Here is a 20,741-nt window from a genome sequence, read left to right as displayed (position 1 = left end):
ACCATTTCCTGCCTCTCTCCTTCCTGTGCCTCCTTTTATCCAAGGGGACGAGCGCAGGGCTGGAGGAATTGGGGATCCTGATCTTGGTTTTAATTCACTGTGGGCATTTTCACCCATCCCACTGCTGAGAATGAGCTCCCTCCTCCCTCCTCAGGCCAGGAAAAGCTGAATCCACATCAGGCACTGCAACATTCAGGAGAATATTGCAGTGGGGAAGCAGCTCTTGTTTCCATCCCTCTTCTTTTTACAGACTTCTGCTGGAGGGACCCAAAACTCCAATTCAGGGTGTTTGTGACAGAGCAAAAATAGAAAATTTCTTGTGCTGGGCAACTTCCTTTGCAGTGGGAATTAACCAAGCAATAACTTCTTTCCTTACTTTTGGAGTAAATTATGCTGCTAAGCAAATCCCTGGGAGACAGCATTTCCCACCCTCACGGAGACTCCTCTAAGATTATAACGATTTTCCCCCTCACTGTGTCAGCACTCCGGCAATAAATAAATATTCATTCCTGGCGTGGGCAGCTCGGGCTGCTCCCGGTGCTCTCCAGCGGCGCTGGGAAGCAGCAGAGAGCAGCAGCACACTGCAAGAGGCAGCTGCTGGCAGCCACCAGGAGCCTCTTCCCCCTCACTGATAAAAACCCGAATTTAGGGAAGCTGTGGCTTCACCATCCTCTAATTAAAGCATCGACACCTCGATCCTTGGGGATTTTGGGTGCCGTTCCCTTGGGGGTGAACGATCATTTTGGATATGTGGTTATAAACGTTGTGTTGTCTGCGTTTAGTGGGGAAAATCAGGCTTTTAATTATTTAAATTATTTTTAATGGAGATTCTGTAAGCCTTCTGTTGGGAACTTGAACTTTTTACAGGGAGATTCTTGGGCTACTCACATGCAGAACTTCAAGAATATGTTATATTAAAAAATGAAGGATTTTGTTCTCCCAACAACAATTTGCCCCCACCATTAAAGAATAATATATAAATGTTAGTGACATCTCATAACAAAACTTCTGCAACACAATAAAACAAATATCAACTATTTGCTTCAAATGGCGTATTTCAAATGAAAATTTCTGATTAAATTTGGGTTTTAAAGAAGCCTGTGGCAAAACCAAACCTGTATCAATAAATATGTGCTCGATGTGCTGTACTTCTCAAGATATAAAAACCCCTCAAGTTTGATTACACAAATCAGAATGGGGGATTAAGGTTGTGATTAGCCCTGGAAAATCGACGTAATATTTATGCAAATTTGGCAAATTGAGTTGGTTTTCCCCATAGTCTCATAAATGAAGAAGACATTTTAGAAAAATTGCAGGTCTATAGAAATTCCATCATTTTGTGTCCTATTCTTTAAAATTTAATAGAAAATGACTCTGATTGAAATGGAGCTGAGTGAGAGGTACACAGGGACTGCAGGTAAAAGGTTCATTTGAGCAGAAAGATGTCTGTGTGGGCACCACCAGTCCCTTAGATCCTCAGGAGCTGGGGCTCTATTAATTTTTAGTATAGGAACTAAATTATAAAGTTATTGAACAGAGAGAGAATTTATCTCTGTTAATGGCCATTGAATTTTTTTTTTCCTAAAGCTCAAACAAAGTAGAATCCGAATATGAGGAAGCTTGAAGACGTTTCAGGAATTAAATATACCTCCCATTCCCCCCCTCTAAATTGATAAAATAACTCAAATAGTCCAGTTTGTCAGAGATGATAATGTGAGAGAGTGTGATAAAATGCACGGATCAATAGCCCACAATTGAGATTAATGCTGTTCTCTTACAAAAAAAAAAAAAGAAGTGGATTGTTTTATGCTGCAGAGCTGTGCAGAGCAGAGAGCTTTCCCTGTGACTTGTGGCAGTGAAAAGCTGGTTTGAAAAGCTGAATTTGGGGTTTTGTGATGGCAGAGCTGTCAAAACACTGGACAGGGATTTTCTTTCATCAGGAAGATGGATCGTGGTTTGGACCGGGCTGGTTTCAGCTGCATCCCTGACAGACAGGGGGGACTCAGAGATGGCAGAACTGTACCTGGACATCAGAGAACTGTACCGGGGAATTGTCCCATCTGGGACTCAGAGAACTGTACCTGGATATCAACCCTGGAGAGCTGCAAAGTGTAGGAGCTGTGACGTGTGTGACACTGCTGGACAAGTGCCCCCAGCCCTTCCCTAACCTGCTCCCGCAGCTTTTGGGCTGGCCCAGAGCCCATCCAGTGCCCATTCCCAGTTTGCTCCGCAGGGACACCGAGGCAGGGATGGGCAGAGCCGGGCACGGAACCCCCAACCCTCACCCAGCACCGCAAGCCCCCTCCCCGTGTCCCCGAGTGCCACAGTGGGACAACCCTGAGCACTTCAGGGGCAGTGACGGCCCCAGCTCGGCGGGCAGGTTATGGCAGCGCAGCTGGCACGGCCCGGAGCTTGTGTTTGAGTTTGTGTTTGTGATGGGACAGCGGGAATCCCGGCCCGGCTGGATGTGCCATTTAACTGCGCTTTTCCTGTCAACACACGGGGCGCAGACAGAGGAACGCAATTCACCGCGGGGCCGGTCCCGCCTCCTCCCGCCCATGGCGCCGCCTCCCCTCCCTCTTCCCCTTCCTCCTCCTCCTCCTCCTCCCCCCGCTGCCGCCGCCGCACATCCCCTCCTCCCGGGGCTGCGTTTTGGTTCCGGGGCAGCGGCTCCTTCCTGCGGGAGGGCGGTGCAGGCTGTGCCCGGCCCGGCCCGGCCCGGCTCGGCCCGGCGCGGCGGCCGCAGCATGTGAGCCCGCGGGGCGGGGATGCTCTGGCTGCTCTGCGGCCCCTGCGGCGCCATGGACAGCCAGGCGCTCGTCATCCGCATCAAGATCCCCGACGGAGCCGCCGTGGACTGGACCGTGCACTCCGCGCCACAGCTGCTCTTCAGGGATGTGCTGGTGAGTGAGTCCGGACGGGACCGGGACCCCGCTCCTTATCCGGGGGGTGGCACCGGGACCCCCGAGCCTGCCCGGGGGATGGCACCGGGACTCCGCTCCTAATCCGAGGGATGGCACCGGAACCCTGCTCCCAGCCCGGGGGATGCCACCGTGACCCCGAGCCGGCCATCAGGAGATGCCACCATGCCCCGCTCCGTGCGCCCAGGGTGTCCGAATCCCTCCCCGGTGATGTTTTTGGGCTGTGTTTTGGCGGAATGTTTAACGCTAGGATGGTTTTTGTCCGTCCCGGGCCAGCGCCGGCGTTGCGAGGTTTCGGGAGGATGAGCAGGTGCCAGGCAGGGGCATCGTGCCCCGGTTTGGGCTGGAGGGAGCCTCTGGAGTGCCCAAATCCGCCCCCGTGCCGTGGGCAGGGACACTCCGGGTCAGGGCATCCCCTCCTCCGGGCCTTGGGAAGGAATTCCCTGCTCAGGAGAAGTGTGGGCTGGGCCACCGCTGCTCGTGTGGCGTGTCCCCTCCCGGGCTGGGGCCACCGCTGCTCGTGTGGCATGTCCCCTCCCGGGCCGGGGCTCTGCTCTGCCTCCTGGCCCTCAGCCCCTTCCCTGCTGTGGTTTTATATCCATCTGCACACAAGGATGCTCTGCTTTCTCAGAAACCGGAGTGGGTGTTTGTCCCACTCGGAAATGGGAGTTTATCCTGCTCAGAAATGGGAGTGGGTGTTGTATACCACTCAGAAATGGGAGTGAGTGTTTATTGTTTATCCCACACATAAATGGGAGTTTATCTCACTCAGAAGTGGGAGTGGGTGTTTGTGTATCCTACTCAGAAATGGAAGTGGGTTTTTGTTCCACTCAGAAATGGGAGTGGTGTTTATTGTTTATTCCACTCAGAAATGGGAGTGGATGTTTATTGTTTATCCCACTCAGAAAAGGGAGTGGGTGTTTGTCCATCCCACTCAGAAATGGGAGTGGGTGTTTATTGTTTATCCCACTCAGAAATGGGAGTGGTTGTTTATTGTGTGTCCCACTCAGAAATGGGAGTGGATGTTTATTGTGTGTCCCACTCAGAAATGGGAGTGGGTGTTTGTCCATCCCACTCAGAAATGGGAGTGGGTGTTTGTCCATCCCACTCAGAAATGGGAGTGGGTGTTTATTGTTTATTCCACTCAGAAATGGCAGTGGGTGTTTATTGTTTATTCCACTCAGAAATGGGAGTGGGTGTTTATTGTTTATTCCACTCAGAAATGGCAGTGGGTGTTTATTGTTTATTCCACTCAGAAATGGGAGTGGGTGTTTATTGTTTATTCCACTCAGAAATGGCAGTGGGTGTTTATTGTTTATTCCACTCAGAAATGGGAGTGGGTGTTTATTGTTTATTCCACTCAGAAATGGCAGTGGGTGTTTGTCCCACTCCCTCCCAGCCGTGTCCTTAGCCCAAGGAGCAGCTCAGGGTGATGCTTTCTGCAGCCTGCCCTCACCTTTCTCTCCCAGCACATCCCAGGACTCTGTCTGACCCCATTTCTCTAAAGAAAACCTTCCCATAGCACCCCTCGGGTGCATGTTCAGTTTTTACATCTATTCTTAACTCTGGAGAGAGATTTTGCAGGTGCCTTTCTGGAGGTTGATCAGGGATGGAGGGGTTGGGTTGCTGGAGGATGCTCAGTGTTGGTTACAGAGCTAACTGGAAGGGATGACAGAAATCCCAGCTGTCATTTTCTGAACATTTATCATTAATCATGACTTTCTGTATGTGGAGGAGAGGGAGCAGCACCTTCGACAGACTGGGGAGGTTTTTGGGAGGTGCAGTTTCCCCTTGGTGGTTGCACAAACCTGTGGTGACCCCTCTGTGCCCTTAAAAAAAAGTGGAGCAAATGGGTCTGGTTTTCTCCAACTCTGCTTCATGTTTTTGTTTGTTTTTGATTTTTTTTCCCCCAAAATAAAGTGAAATTACCCCTGATTCTTGGACTCTCCTCTGCCATCCTAGAATTACTGTAAATTCAGGTTGGCTATTTAAAAGTAAGTAGAGACACTGTGGCCAATGAGTGAGAGAGGATCTGGGGTGGGCTGCTGTTCTTGTCCTGTCCCACCTGTGCTGCTGCTGAGAATTTCATTTACCCCTTGTCAGGCTGCTGCAGTCAGGTGCTGCTGGTTGTGTGTCAGGAGGTGCCATCGCAGCATTCACCCGGACTTAATTGGTCAGATAAATGCAGGAATTAAATGAAATAAATTAAATAATAAAATAAAACGAAATGAGGCCCCAATGCCCTGAGGAGTGCTGGGTGTGTCCCCACCTGGGCAGGAGTGGGGCTGCCCCTCCTCTGTGCCCTCCTCAGGGTGATTGCTCCCACCTGGCAGCTCCAGGGGGTTTTTCAGGGGTTTGATTGCTGCAGGACCAATTAAAGAGCCCCGGGAGAATTCAGGTGTTCCCTGTTGAGGGCAATCCCTGGGGAGCAGCAACCCAAGGATGTCCCTCAGGGGTTCCCCAGGCTCTGAACAATCCCTGTGGGGCTGCCTGGAGCTCCCCGGCTCCATCCCATCCCTGTGCCCCTGTCCCAAGGGGGTTTGGGATTTTCTGTCCTGCTGGAGCTGCAGAACCACGTTTGGGACCAGCCCCAAACCAGGGGCACATCCCAGAGCCTGCACCCCTGAGAGCAGATTTGGGCTCCTCTTCCTTCCAGGTGGGTCCCAGGGGCTGCTCTGTGTTCAGAAAACCCCATAAAATTATCTTTGAGGTTTTATTTTATATTTTCAGGTGATTTTTAAGCTGATTTTTGTTGATTTTCCCTCTCTGTGAGTGTAGCCTTGCAGCCTTTCAGGCTGCTGAAATGATTCTTCTTATTTCGTATTTTCAGGTGGTTTTTAAGGTAATTTTTATTAATTTTGCCTCTCAGTGAGTGCAGCATTTTGGGCAGGTGTGCAGGTTTATTTCCATCCCCATTTTCAGAGCTGTTCTTCGTGGTGTCACTTGAAATAAGTTCTGTGTGTATCAGCTCTGCAGGCCTGTGAGTTACCAGTAAATAGCTTTATTTTTAAGGCCCCACTAAATGAATTACAATAAGCTCATTTTTTTTTTCCCCTCAAGCTGTCTGCATTCCTCCTGTCAGTGGTATTTAAGCACTTGGTGTTAATTCTGGGTAACTTCACATTGTCATAGTGAGATAAAACAAATTGAATTGGAATGTGAGAGCTGTGGCTTCAATATTTACCCTGGCACTTGAGCAGAGTTTCACATTTTCTGCTTTCTCAGAGAACAGATTTGGTTTTGGAGTTCCTCTTGCACCTGCTGTTCCCTGATTTTTCTCCTCGTTTTTAGGGGCTTTTCTGTTCTGTGTCCCTTACATAAACCCACTTCAGCAAGTGGGTGATATTTTATTATAAAATATAGATATTATAAAATATATATTATATCTATAATGTATATATTATATATGTTATTATATAATATAGAAAAATAATATATAAGTATATAATATAAAAATAATATACATAATAGTTATAATACATAAAATAATACATATTATATATAATATATAACTTATATAATATATTGTATATATTATATATTTTATTATAAAATATATAATTTATAACATATGTAATAGATAGTATATATTTTTATATATATATAATATTGTATTATATTATGTGTTACATATAATATTATAATCTGCCTGCAAGTGGGAGTATTTTATTGCTCACGATCTCTGTTGTGATAGCAAAACATCCCCTGTGCACGTGTAATCCTTTGAAATTTGGAATTATCCTTTAATCCTGGGTCAGCCCGAGGTCTGGGGTTGGGATGGGCTGGAGCTGCTGCAGACACTTTGGGAATTTCAGTGATGGGATTTCCCTGCCAGCCTGGTTTCTCTCAGATACACTCATTTCATGGAATTATTGAGAGCTGGGCGAAGCTTTGGGGGCTGCTGGTGCTTATTTAGTGCAAGAGTTTGGGGTGTGTAATTCACTTATTGATTATCACTTAGGTATTGATTACTTTTTGATTATTGCTTACTATTAAAGAAGTCTCAATACACAGAACAAGTTGTTCTGGAAGGGTGCAGGGAAATAAGATTTATTTTTAAAATTGCTATTTCAGAGCTTTGGGATTTTTGGAGTTTTCCAAGCAGAATTTTGGGGTCTCAGAGCTGCCTGTGAACCTTCCACACCCCCTTAAATGCAGTTTTTAAACAATTTTGAAATCAATTTCTTAGAAGCATCTGTGTGCCCGTAGAGGAGCATTGACAAGGGGCTTAAATCTAACAGAGTTGAAGTGTGTTTGCTGAGGAATTTCCAGTGTTTGAATGAATGGATTTAGAAATAATTAGTACAGTCTTCTGTGCAGGCAAGACTGATTTCTTATTAGCAATAGTGGCTTTTGACTGAGGCTGGTAAACGCTGCAGAATGGAAGAATTTTTATCAACATGGAAATATTTTGGTGGCTTTTTTCCCTAGTTTTGCCTCTGCAAATTTACAATTCCACAATTAATCCACACTGCACATTTCTGGCGTGCTGTTAATAGTTTGAATCATTTCTTGATTTATTTTCACGTCCAAGACACCACCAGAAAGTTTTGTATTTATTACTTGCTTCAGTTGGCTCTGTGGAAACCCTGTGCTGCTTTCACATGTTATTAATTGTGTCTGTGTGCCGCAGAATCTTTAATTTCATCCTTTGAGATGAGAAATGGAGGGAGCAGGAGTGGCAGGACACCAGTGCAGCTTTGCACCCTGAGAGGCTCCAGGGGCTGTGCTGCCATAAATCCTGGGCTTCATTCATTCCCAAAAGTTCATTTTTCCTGCCATAAATCCTGGGCTTCATTCATTCCCAAAAGTTCATTTTTCCTGCCATAAATCCTGGGCTTCGTTCATTCCCAAACGTTCATTTTTCCTGGGGGGCACCAGGAGGGGCAGAGCCACGCTGGGCATTGGGGCCGTGCCCTGGAGTGGCTCCTGAGGGGCTGGGAAAATGATAAAAACTGGGGAATGATAAAAGCTGGGAAAATGATAAAAACTGGGAAAATTATAGAGGAGCTTCTCTGGTACCAGCAGAAAAAATCTGGGTTGGAGCAGGGATGTGGAGCTGGAAGTGTTGCTGTGGTTTAGTTGGAAAAATGGGAAAGGCTGAAAAAATAATTGGGTTGGAAGTGGAAGTTTTGGCTGGAAAATGGTAAAAACTTTTCTGGTATCAGCAGAAATGGCTGGGTTGGAGGATGGACTGGAAATGGAAATGTTGGGGTGGCTTGGCTGGAAAAATGATAAAACGGCTTCTTGGTACCAGCAAAAAAATCTAGGTTGGAGTAGGGATTGAAAGTGGAAGTGTTGCTGGGGTTTGGCTGGAAAAATGGGAAAAGGTAAAAAAATGGTAAAAGGTCTTCTCTGGTCCCAGCAAAAAAAAAATCTGGGTTGGAGTAGGAGTTGGAAGTGGAAATTTTGGCTGAAAATGGTAAAAGATCTTCTTTGGTACCAGCAAAAATTGCTGGGTTAGAGCAGGGATTGGAAGTGGAAATGTTGCTGTGGTTTGGCTGGAAAAATGGGAAAAGGGGAAAAAATAATCAAAGCTCTTCTCTGGTCCCAGCACAAAAAAAAAAAAAAAAAAAAAAAAATTGGGTTGGAAGTGGAAATTTTGGCTGAAAAATGGTCAAAGCTCTTCTCTGGTATCAGCAAAAAAATCTGGATTGGAGCAGGGGTGTGGGACTGCATTGGTGTGGTTTGGCTAAAAAAATGATAAAAGTTTTTCTTTGATATCTTTAAAAAAAGGCTCAGTTGGAGCAGGGGTTGGAACCGGAGATGTTTTTGTGTTTGGTGTTGTGGAGCTGCCTCAGGTTCTGGCTCTGCTCCTTTGGGGGTTTCCAGAGAATCCCCCCAATATTTGAATGCTCCTCCTGAGTTTTGGAGAACTTCAGATCCCAGCTGAGGCTGACAGAGCTCTGCAAACAGGAGAAAATGGGATTTTTAAAGCAAAGCCATAATTCATAAAGCTCTGTTTATGGCTGGTTTTGGTCAGCTAGGTGCCAATTTTCGATAACCCAAGGGAAAAATGGATTTTTTCACCTGCAGGAACAGAGAGCACAGGGCTGTTTGCAATGAGGGGGGAATTATTTGGGAAGAAAAGAGTTTTCCTGGAGGGGAGGAGAAAAACATCGAGATGGGAGCAGATCTGTGTTGTGCCCTAAAAACTTCCTCGTTCTGGGGCAGTGGGGAGGGATTAAAGAGATTTATTGCCAATCAGGCTTCTCCCATTTGATATTTAATGAATTTTCCTTGCATTTTTAGGATGTCATTGGTCAAGTTTTGCCAGATGCAACCACCACAGCATTTGAGTGTAAGTGTGACTTTTGTCAACCAATTCCTTTGTCACATTGCTGGGCTGTAACTGAAATAAATAAATCATTTTTATGTTGTTCTTCTTATGTTCTGATTATATTTATTATTTCAAAATAAGTGATATTCATTATACGTCACGGTTAAATATTTATGCATTAATGCAACTTTAATAATGGCACTAAAGCGAGCAATATTTTATTATTTAATCACATCTGGAATATTTCCACACAGGAGCTTTAATTACCAGCCTGACCTTACCATGCTCTTACTCCTCAGTGCAGTTTTATTGCTCAAATTAAATGAAAAGTATAAACTACCTGTAGGTCTCAGCTTAAAATGGTAATCCTCCATTCCTCCCAGCAAGGATTTAGGCTAATATCTGTTCTTTAAACCCTGTTTATTTTTATTTTGGAAGGGGTTCCTGGGGGATTGTCCTGTCTGGAGAGCAATCAGCTGCAAAGGGGAGTAAAATACTGAAAAAATGGGAGTTTTTTATCCCAGGGGATAAAATAGTGAAAAATTGGAGTTTTCTTCCAAATGGAGCAGGCTCCTGCTGCTCTCTTTTAATTTTTATTATATTTTTCCTTCTGTTTTTCCTTTGAGATGAAAGGAAATTATGATTTTTATTATATTTTTTCCTCTGTTTTCCTTTGGATGGAGGGGATGGCAAAATCTGAGTGAGGGGGGACAGAGCAGATTTGAGATGGGGCCTTTCATTTTTATCATTTTATTTTTATTTCTCCCCTTTTTAGAGCATTGGGGCTCATTCTGCCTGTGGATAATCAAAGGAAATATTGATTTATGGTCCTTCCAGTCCTATTTAATGCTCTTTTTCTTTTCACACCTTTGTTTTGAGGGAGGAAAACACAATTTTTATTTCTGAACCTCAGTGTTTTCCCTGCCCTGCTTTTGAGCACCAGCCCTGAGCTTCCAGAGCCTTGCCATTTATGGGTTTTTTTCCCTTTATTTGGGGTTGACATTTGTGTTTTGTCCCTGGCACGTCCCACACGAGCTGTGTTTGAACTTCATGCTCCATCAGGGCAGCACCCACAGCAGCAGTGCCATGTGCAGGAGTCTCCTGGAAAATTCTGATTTTTTTTTTGCTCTGCCTCCCAACATCTGCTCCTGTGCCTTCCCTGCGTGTCTCTAGTCTGTCATTTCCAGCTGCTGAGCCCATTTCCCTGCCACTTTACTGCCATCTCAAATATGTTATGGATATTGATGCTTTTAAAGGGGTTTTTTTCCTTTTCCCCCCCTGCTGGATTTTCCTGCTTGGAGTTCAGTTCTCCATCGCTGCCTCAGGTGGGGGTGATTTGTCTCCATGCCAGCTTTTTGTGGGTTTTGTTTTGGTGTTCCCAAATGCAGATTTCCCCCAGCTCTCCAAGCCCCAGTGCCAACATCTGGCCCTCAGCATCCTCCCATCCCCATCCCTGCATCCCCATCCCTGCATCCCCATCCCATCCCATCCCATCCCTGCATCCCCATCCCATCCCTGCATCCCCATCCCGCTCGCTGCAGGTTTGGGAATTTGGCTGCTCAGGGTTTCTCTGCTCAGGGTTATTCTGAGGCTTCTTCCTCCATTTTAAATGGTGCTAAAAATCCAGCCAGGACAGGGGGAGTTTTTAGTTTTGGTTCGTGCTGGAAAATCCAGATCTGAGTGCTCTGGGCAAGGAATTTCCTGCTTGGAGTTCAGTTCTCCATCGCTGCCTCAGGTGGGGGTGATGCCAGCTTTTTGTGGGTTTTGTTTTGGTGTTCCCAAATGCAGATTTCCCCCAGCTCTCCAAGCCCCAGTGCCAACATCTGGCCCTCAGCATCCTCCCATCCCCATCCCATCCCATCCCTGCATCCCCATCCCTGCATCCCCATCCCTGCATCCCCATCCCTGCATCCCCATCCCATCCCTGCATCCCCATCCCATCCCATCCCATCCCTGCATCCCCATCCCGCTCGCTGCAGGTTTGGGAATTTGGCTGCTCAGGGTTTCTCTGCTCAGGGTTATTCTGAGGCTTCTTCCTCCATTTTAAATGGTGCTAAAAATCCAGCCAGGACAGGGGGAGTTTTATTTTTGGTTCGTGCTGGAAAATCCAGATCTGAGTGCTCTGGGCAAGGAGGGAAGGCTGGAAATCTTTCTGGATCCATTTTTTGGGATAGTAAAGGAGCTCTGCTCAGGTTCAGGGCTGATTTTCTTCTGGTTTTGCTCTTTGCCTGATTAGTTTAGATTAGTTTTTATTTTTCTCTGCCTCTTCATCCACATATTTTCAATTCCTTCTGTTTGTACCACCACCAGGAATTCTGCAGCTGGGGACTGAGTTAATTCCTCAATCATTTCAAAGGGAAGATGTGGATTTTTTTCTGAATATTTTGCTAGAATTTTCCTTTTTTCCCCCCTTTTTTTTTCCCCCAATGATCCCAGCTCAGTCTGTTCCCTCTCCCCAGACCTTTTATCCATAAATCCATCTCTCTTCTGCTTTCCCTCTGATCCCTCTGGTGGATGTGTGCTGCTCCAGTAGCTCTCTTCCTGTTTGAAACTCCAATTTTGAGGTTTTTACGTTTTATTCTTCTGCATTGCTTTGAGTTTGGTGGTTTGTGGGGGTTTTTTGGGGGTTTTTTTTAGGGTTTTTTTTTTGGTCTGGGTTTTTTATAAATTATTTTTTGTTTTAGTTAGTTTGTTTGTTTGTTTTTTTCATTATTACTTATTAATTTTTTTTTCATTATTATTTCCAGAGGCAGAATGAACAAAATCCTTTACTCACACAATTTGAATTCCTTGGGTTGTTTTTTCCCTCCCAGATTCTTGGGGTTTTCACCAGATTCTTGGTTTGGTTTTTTTTTTTCCCAGATTCTTGGGAATTCCAGCTTGGGGAAGGTTTTGGGGAGGGAATTCCAGCTTGGGGAAGGTGCTCAGCTTCAGGAGAGGTTCTGGCACTAAAAAAACCTGCTGAGAGTGAAGTTTGACAAAAATCCCAATTCTTGCTAATCAATATTTGGAGATAATATACAATTTTTACGTTATTATTTCAGAGTCCCTGTGCAGTTTCTCTTTCAGTTTTTTGGTTTTATTTGCTGCTGGGAGTGCAGATGAGGCCCTGCCTGTGTCAGAATTGTCCCTGTCCCCTTCCCTTGCTGACCTGGTGCCTTCTCTGGCAGATGAGGATGAGGATGGCGATCGGATCACGGTCAGGAGCGATGAGGAGATGAAGGCCATGCTGTCCTATGTGAGTACACTGCCACAAATCCTCGTTTTTCCCTGTGTTTATCATTTTTTCTTGGTGTTTTTTTTGTCCCACAGTGTTTGACTGGGCAATATCCCCGTGTTAAATTCCAGTTTTTGATATTCTGCACGGAATGGAGGTGGTTTCACACCAGATCCATGGACAGGCTCCACTTCAAAAAGAAAAAAGACTTGTTCACTTACTGATCATATCATAAACATTAAGAATAATGCATCTTAATGACTTTTGCATTAGGTATAGTGCAGGCTAAATGGACTATCAATTTCTTGTATTTTTTATGCAGTACTTAAAGTAACGGCTCATTAAAAATGAACCCCTGGGCTCTAAAAATTTTTCAAAATCTACTTTCATCTGGAGACTGCCTCACCCCTCCTCACAGAGGAGTTTCATTGTAGCTGCAGGCTCAATATTCATGGAGGATTTAAAGATGTGGTTTGTGTTTTTCAGGGGAGATGGATGTGGCTGTGTGTGCCTTTGTGTAGGTAGGGGTGTGTGAAACCTCTCTGCATCCCCAGAAATAGAAATATAAATAAATATAAATATATCCCATTAATAGAAATCTCCTGCAGGAGGGGAAGGGTGCAACTGATGGCCACAGAATCATCTGGATAAAGGGGGAAAAAAATATCCTTGAACTTCTCTTTTCAAAGGAAATGAGTGAGCGGGAGGGATAAAAATGGGGATTTTCCCTGTGGGCCAGAAGGATCAAAATTCCCATAAATGACCTGGCAGAGCCCAGCCCTGTGTGGGAGCACCCAGAGCTGATTTGGGGGGAATTCAGAGGATCCCAGAGTGGTTTGGGTGGGGAGGGAGCTGAAATCCCAGCCAGGGAACATTCCCAGGCTGCTCCAGGGGTGACCACAGCTGCTCTGGGGATTCCAGCCCGGGAATTCCTTCCCAAAATCCCTCCCAAATTTCCCATTTCCCAGTCTGGATCCATTCCCTGTGTCCTGTCCCTCTGTCCCCTGTCCCTCTCCAGCTCTCCTTTAGGATCTCTGAGCATCTCCTGGTCCTTCCCTTCTCCAGGAGTTTCTCCATTCCCAGCTCTCCCAGCCTGGCTCCTCCCCATGCTCCAGGTGGCTTTTTGGGATTTTTTTTTCTCCCCAGATTCTTGGGAATTCCAGCTTGGAGAAGGTTTTAGGGAGGGAATTCCAGCTTGGGGAAGGTTTTAAGGGGGGAATTCCAGCTTGGGGAAGGTTTTAGGGAAGGAATTCCAGCTTGGGGAAGGTTTTGGGGAGGGAATTCCAGCTTGGGGAAGGTTTTAGGGAGGGAATTCCAGCTTGGGGAAGGTTTTAGGGAAGGAATTCCAGCTTGGGGAAGGTTTTGGGGAGGGAATTCCAGCTTGGGGAAGGTTTTAGGGAGGGAATTCCAGCTTGGGGAAGGTTTTGGGGAGGGAATTCCAGCTTGGGGAAGGTTTTAAGGAGGGAATTCCAGCTTGGGGAAGGTTTTGGGGAGGGAATTCCAGCTTGGGGAAGGTGCTCAGCTTCAGGAGAGGTTCTGGCGCTAAAAACCCTGCTGAGAGTGAAGTTCTGGTCACTTTGTGCCCCTTTCCCTCCCTTTTTGGGTCCAGCAGCTCCCTGGAGTTCCCTCCCCCCAGAATTCTCTCTTTTCCTGGGCAAATCTCAGCCATTTTTTGCCTTCCAAGTGGCAAACTTTGAATTTTCCTCCAGATGAATCACGCCTTGGGAAGGTCATTTTTTTGCTATGCTTCCAAGCTCACTGTTCAAGTTTCAGTACATTAGAGTTCTGATTGCCCAACTCTCTGCTTTCCCTGCAAAATTATGGGATGCCTGGAAATGACTTCTTTCTGCTTCAGCAGCTTCTTCTTCTTCTCTGAAAAATTCTTCTCCTCAGTTTTGAACTAATTTTTTATTTGAGTGTTGCACTGATGGTTGAACTTCCTCACGTGCTATGGGCTCCGTTTTGGGATGTGTTTACCAGGAAACAAATGTTCTGAGCCTTGGAAATGGATTCATTCATAATCTTGGGGAAGAGGAATGCTCGTTCTGAGGCCTGCAACAAATATTTGGAGCATTGGCCAGCTGGGAAAGCATCTCAGGGAATTCTGATGTGGTGCAGGTGTTCTCTAAAATGTAAATAAAGTGGATTTTTTTCAGTTTAAGGAGAAAAAACCAATTCCCTGAGATTGGACTTTGGAACATATTATAACTGGGAAGATATTTGGGGTAACTTTAATATTTGGGGTAATTTTGATGTTTATTTGGGGTAATTTTGATGTTTATTTGGAGTAATTTTGCTATTTATTTGGGATCATTTTGCTACTTATTTGGGATCATTTTGCTACTTATTTGGAGTAATTTCGATATTTATTTGGAATAATTTTGATATTTTGAATAATTTGAAACCTTCCCTTTAGGTTCTTTGCTTTATGAATTTGACAAGACCTTAATTCAGGTCAGGAATTCCCTCAGATGATGCAGAAATGCTTTGGATTAGGCCGATTTTGGGGGGTGTAAATGGGGTTTTTTCAGGGCTGGGCAGTGCAGTTAATTAAGGACAGCCGTGGAGCTGCTCTGGAGCTGTTGTCTTGTATCTGTATAAAAAGGCAGTAATTTTTTTGACAGCCACTGATTGGAAAGTTGCTTGCAGCTCTCTGAAAGCAAGGGCTACACGCTCTGGATCAATAAGTGGCAAATTTCCCATTAAAAAGAATACCTGAACAATGTTCCAAATAGCCACTGGCATCTTAATTTTCCATGGAAACCTCCAGCGCTGGCCTGTGGAGGACAAGTCATTTTCAGACAATTTTTCCAGACTACTTGTTAACAGTTATTGCTGTCCCAAAAGGTTGACAGCTTACATGATTGATATTTCATTTACTTGTCATCACTGGTGAGTAATGGAGAGGCTTTTTCCTCCCTCTCCCTCCCGCTCTGTTGTGTTTTTTGGGGGGCAGGAGCCGCTCTCAGGTGTGGTTATTCCAGTTGGTTATTCCAGGGAGGGATCAGGAATGGTTCTGTCCTGTGTGGGGTCGTGGAATTCTCTTGGTGAAGTGGGAATTCCAAAGTTGAAAGCTCATCCCATGGGCAGGGACAGCTTCCAGCACCCCAGGCTGCTCCAGCCTGGCCTTGGCCATTCCAGGGTAGCCCCAGCTGCTCTGGGAGTTCCAGGAATTGCTTCCCAAAATCCATCTAAATGTCCGCTTTTCCAGTCTGAAGCCATTCCCTGTGTCCTGTCCCTTTGTACCCTGTCCCTTTCCATCTCTCCAGGAGAACATTCTCAGCTCTCCTTTAGGATCTCTGAGCGTTCCCTGATCTTTCCCTTCTCCAGGAGAACATTCCCAGCTCTCCCAACAGAAACATCTTGCTTGGTTTGGATGTTCTCAGCTCTTTCCCAGCCCTTTTTGCCCATTCTGAGGTTTTTTTTAACCAACAAACATCCCTGGATCGCTGCAGCAGCTCGTGCTCAGTGCCTCAGGATTCTGCAGGGAATTTCTGGGGTCTCAGTTTTGGGGTCCTCTGTGCTGATCCTTCATCACTGCCCAGAATTCCAGACCCCTTTGGGGTTCCCTTGGAGTTTTCAAGGTGCCCAGTTTTGGGGTAATTTAGGGGATATTTGGGGTTTATTTGCACCAAGGCTTTGTGGCCGTGTTTGGTTTTCCTGGCTCCTCCAGCTGTGGCATTTGCTGTCAATATTCCATGCTGTAAATGTCTCATTTCCTCACCTGCTGGAGCATTCCTTGCTGAGGCAGCAGCAGATCCCTGTGGCCCCAGAGCTCCCTTTTTTAAAATTCCTTTTTGTGGGAGCACTGCAGATGGACAGGGACCATCTGAAGGCTGATCTGCACCGTGGCAATTGCAGAGAAAATGAAAATACACAGAATTACACAATCCATAAGTGCTTTTACCACTCCTGGCTTACTGACTCATCTCTTTTTTGGGCTTTTTTTGCAGTATTACTCCACTGTGATGGAGCAGCAAGTGAATGGACAATTGATAGAGCCTCTGCAGATCTACCCACGAGGTAACGCTGAGCAAATCCCAGCCCAAGTGACTGCTCTGCAACAGCTCCTGGCACGTTTTGGGGAGGTTTAAATGCACAGAGCGTCGTGTTTACCTCTTAATTTGGAGAGAGGAATTCATTATTGTGGGGAGTGTGGAGAAAAGTGCATTTATTGCATAGAAAGCAGCTAATTTCCTGGAGTAAATTAGACTAACGAGGTTTGCGGAGTACATATTTAAGTACATTTAAAGAACTCGTTGGTGATGGTTCTTTCCAAGCAAAGCAGATGAATAACTGAAGGCTTGGATACTTATGAAAATTGGGCTTTTTAGAGCTGTTTTGATGTCATTAATCAGCCTGCCAGGCCTGGGAGTGTCCCTGTCACCATTGCAGCCACAGCAGCTCCAGCCAGGACAAGATTTTGTGTGAAATTTGGGCATTTAGTGCTGCCCAAATATTCACCAGCACTTCAATAATTCTGAACAGGGACAGATGTAATCAATTCTGTGGACTAAGGCTGTTAAAAAGTAGGTCATCTCCAAGCTGACAGAAATCCACAGGCAGCTCGGGAGGGTTTTTTTGGGAATGCTCTCTCTGAGCTCCAGGAATGGTTGGGAAAAAGCCTCCTTAAAAAGCATTACATAATTCATTCAGCTCTCAGTGGCCAGGCTCTGAGTCTCTGCCTCTTAATTGATGGAACTGAGAAGGCTGAAATTCTCCAAGTAAATCTCCCAGCAATAAATTAATTGAAATAATTAAAAATTAAACTCCCCTCACTTAACAGATATTACACAAATAATCATACTGTGAGGCTCCCAATTAAACATTCCACACTTGCATTACTTACAACTCTCTGAAGTTTGAATTGGGCAATTAACAGGAGCCTCCTCAAGCCCTGCTAACGAGCTCTCCAAAGAGGCTGGGGGGGATTCCTGGGGCTCCCTGCAAAGGGGACAGGAATTTGAGGGGAATGTGGGAAATTGGGGTTTGTGGAAAATTGGCAAAGAGAGGGAGGGGTCTCCTGCCCCTTCCCAGGCATGGATCATGGAATCCTGGAATGGTTTGGGTGGGAAGGACCTGAAATCCCATGGATCCTGTCCAATCCCATCCCATGGATCCTATCCAATCCTATCCCATGGATTTCATGCCATCCCAACCAATATTAATGATTTCATTTCATCCCATCCCATGGATCCCATGGATCCTATCCCATCCCATCCCATCCCATGGATCCTGTCCAATCCCATCCCATGGATCCCATCCAACATTAATGATTCCATTTCATCCCCATGGATCCCATCCCATCCCAACCCATGGATCCCATCCCATGGATCCCATCCAACATTAATGATTCCATTTCATCCCCATGGATCCCATCCCATGGATCCCATCCCATCCAATATTAATGATTCCATTTCATCCCCATTCCCATCCCATGGATCCCATCCCATTCCATCCAATATTAATGATTCCATTTCATTCCCATCCCATGGATCCCATCCCATCCCATGGCAGGGACACCTCCCGCTGTCCCAGGCTGCTCCCAGCCCTGTCCAGCCTGGCCTGGGACATTCCAGGGATCCAGGGGCAGCCCCAGCTGCTCTGGGAGTTCCATCCCAATATCCCAATATCCATCCCTGCCCTATCCCATTTAAGCCATTCCCTGTGTCCTGTCCCTCCATGCTTCGTCCCAGTCCCTCCCAGCTCTCCTGGAGCTCTTTGAGGATCCTGGAAAAGCTCTGAGGATTCCCTGGATCCTCCTCGTGTGGCTCAGAGGAACTGGATGATCCCAGTAGGTTGGAAAATCTTGGAATTTTCCTTTACCTCTTTACATTTCCCTGTAGACACCCAGTCCCAGGAGTGCTGCCAGGAGCTGCTCACCCCTGACCCACCCTGGGGTTTAAAGGACATTTTGGGATTTAAAATTCTCCCTTTGGCTCATTCCTGGAGAACCAGCCCTGGGAACTGCTGTTCCTGCTGCTGTCCCCTGGATGATCTCTGGCTGGACAGAGTTGGGAATTGCCTCAGTTCTGCCCCAGCTTCAAACCCCTCCAGATCCTCAGCCCTGCCTCAGCTCTGGCTCTGCTGCATTTCCTCCTCCCCACTCCCTCCAAACTGCTCCAGAGCTCAGGTTTTGTTTCATCTTCCCAAACCACCCTTAAAACCCCTTTTTTCCTGGGTTAGAACCTTCAAACCCCCCAAGCCACCCCTGAGCTCTGCAGCTGCTCTGAAATATCCCACAAAATCACAAAATCTGCTTTTCTGCTCTTTTTTCTGCTCTCCTGCTCTTTTTTTTCCCTTTTTTTCTGCTTTCTTGCTCATTTTTAAAATTTTTTTCCTTCCTTGTCTCCTCCTCCTGCCTCTCTGATGAACATCCCAAATTTTGGCAGCCCTTTTCTCCTGTGCCCTTTTAGCCCCACTTGAAAGCCCCAGCAGCATCTGCAGCTTTTCTGCCTCTAATTTCCACTTCTTCCCTTTCAAGGGATTCTGTTGCAAATCCTTTGAGTTCTTTTCCTTTTCTGCCTCTCTGACTTCTGAGGAAGCCTCAGTTCCTGCTCCCAAAAACTCCTGTATTCCATAAAAATCCTGTCAGGAGCACATTTCCACGTGCCAACCTGTGTTACTTGGGTTGTACTTTATTTATTCACAATAAAAAGATCTTCAAGGGGAAAAAAAATGGATATTTTCTCTATTTTTAATAGGTTTATTATTGCTGGTTAGGTAGTAAGAGGCAGAGGGGGATTTTATATTAAAAATAAACATCTGTATGTGGTGTACATATAAAAATGTGTGCACACATATATATCTATATACATTTTTATATCTCTCTGTATTTATAGATATCTGTATATATTAATATTTTAGATAGCTGTATATATTTATATATTTAAAAATTAATAAATTTTATATATCTACTTATATTTTTATATGTCTACATTTTTTGTATAGCTACTCATTTTTTAGTAGATATGTGAATTTATAAATGTCTATTTTTATATATTTTTATATTTTAAATACATATGTAGATATAAAAATATATAATTATATATAATATAATATATATGTATATATGTTTTATATGTATATATGTTTTTATATATATGTATATGTATATATATTTATATATATGTATATATGTTTATATATACATAACATATATGTATATATGTTTAATATATCTGCATACATTTCTTATATTTATATGTATTTATAGATATTTATATCTATTTATCTCTTTTTCCCATGTTATTTACATCCTGTTTGTGGAATGCAAGGTGAACACAGCAACCAAATACACACCCTAAAAATCATTATTGATTGAATATCTTGTTCAAAATGTCAATTTTAATCTATTGGCAAACCAGGATGGGCTTATATGTACTTATAATTTATAATTTTGGGCTGGTATTTTTTTAATATGTAGTATTTTCCCTCTTTGGATGCAGTGGTGATTTTGGATGTTGTTGGAAGGCACGTGGCCCCCAGTGCTGTGTTCAGTAACCATCACCTGTGTCCTTGTGCCTCATGAATTGTTCTGCTGCTGCTGGCAGAAACAGGAGAGGGAAAAAAATCAGATTTGTGCCATCCCTCAGCTGTGCCAGCCCCTCAAACAGAGCCTTGCTGGGACAGGCAGCTCTGGGGCTTCCAAAAGCTCATCCCATCCAGTGCCACCTTTGTAGCTCTGTCCCCAAAAAGTGACACTTCAGTGGCATTTATTCAGTATTTACCCTTTATTTATTCAGTATTTACCCTTTATTTATTCAGTATCTGCCAGAGAGGCTCGCTGCTGTTACCCCGCCATAGTTTCCCCCTGAGTTTGGGTTCCCCTCCTGTTTGTGTTTCCTCAATGGGTTTCCCCCCAATTTACCTTTTATTTATTAAATAATTAGCTTTTGGAGGCTCTCTGCTGTTGCCCCAGGTTTGTTTTTCCCCAGGTTTCCCCCGTGGTTTTCCTCTATATTCACCTTTTATTTATTCAATATTTACCTTTTGGAGGTTCTGCTATTGGCCCCTGCCATGGTTTTCCCCCATGTTTTTTTTCCCCCAGGTCTCCCCTATGTTTTTCCTCCATAGTTACCTTTTATTTATTCAGTATTTACCTTTTATTTATTCAGTATTTACCGAATAAATACCGAATAAATTACCTTTTGGAGGCTCTCTGCTGTTGCCCCTGCCGTGGTTTTTCCCCAGGTTTGGGTTTTTCTCCCTGTTTGTTTTCTCTCCAGGTTCCTTCTATGGTTTTCCTCCATATTTGCCTTTTATTTATTCAGTATTTACTTTTTGGAGCCTCTCTGCTGTTGCCCCTGCCAGGTTTTTCCCC

The 20,741-nt window shown here is 44.9% G+C and overlaps 1 protein-coding gene across 1 annotated transcript in view; it reads left to right on the top strand.

The window, feature by feature from the left end:
- The first annotated feature begins 2,716 nt into the window (after window positions 1–2,716).
- The window catches only part of MAP2K5 (mitogen-activated protein kinase kinase 5), a 119,493-nt gene continuing 101,468 nt past the window's right edge, over window positions 2,717–20,741 (top strand). The window contains exons 1-4 of the mRNA XM_054272995.1: window positions 2,717–2,903; window positions 9,174–9,222; window positions 12,372–12,439; window positions 16,372–16,441. Coding sequence (XP_054128970.1) covers window positions 2,769–2,903; window positions 9,174–9,222; window positions 12,372–12,439; window positions 16,372–16,441 — 322 coding nt within the window. The 5' untranslated portion in view covers window positions 2,717–2,768. The remainder of the gene's footprint in view (window positions 2,904–9,173; window positions 9,223–12,371; window positions 12,440–16,371; window positions 16,442–20,741) is intronic.

The sequence above is a fragment of the Melozone crissalis genome, unplaced genomic scaffold (genome assembly GCF_028551555.1).
Source record: "Melozone crissalis strain CALT ecotype California unplaced genomic scaffold, PUWL_Pcris_2 ptg000014l_1, whole genome shotgun sequence".
Classification (NCBI taxonomy): Eukaryota; Metazoa; Chordata; class Aves; order Passeriformes; family Passerellidae; genus Melozone; species Melozone crissalis.
The sequence above is the reverse complement of the archived record's forward strand: the minus strand, read 5'-3'. Positions and strand labels throughout refer to the sequence as shown.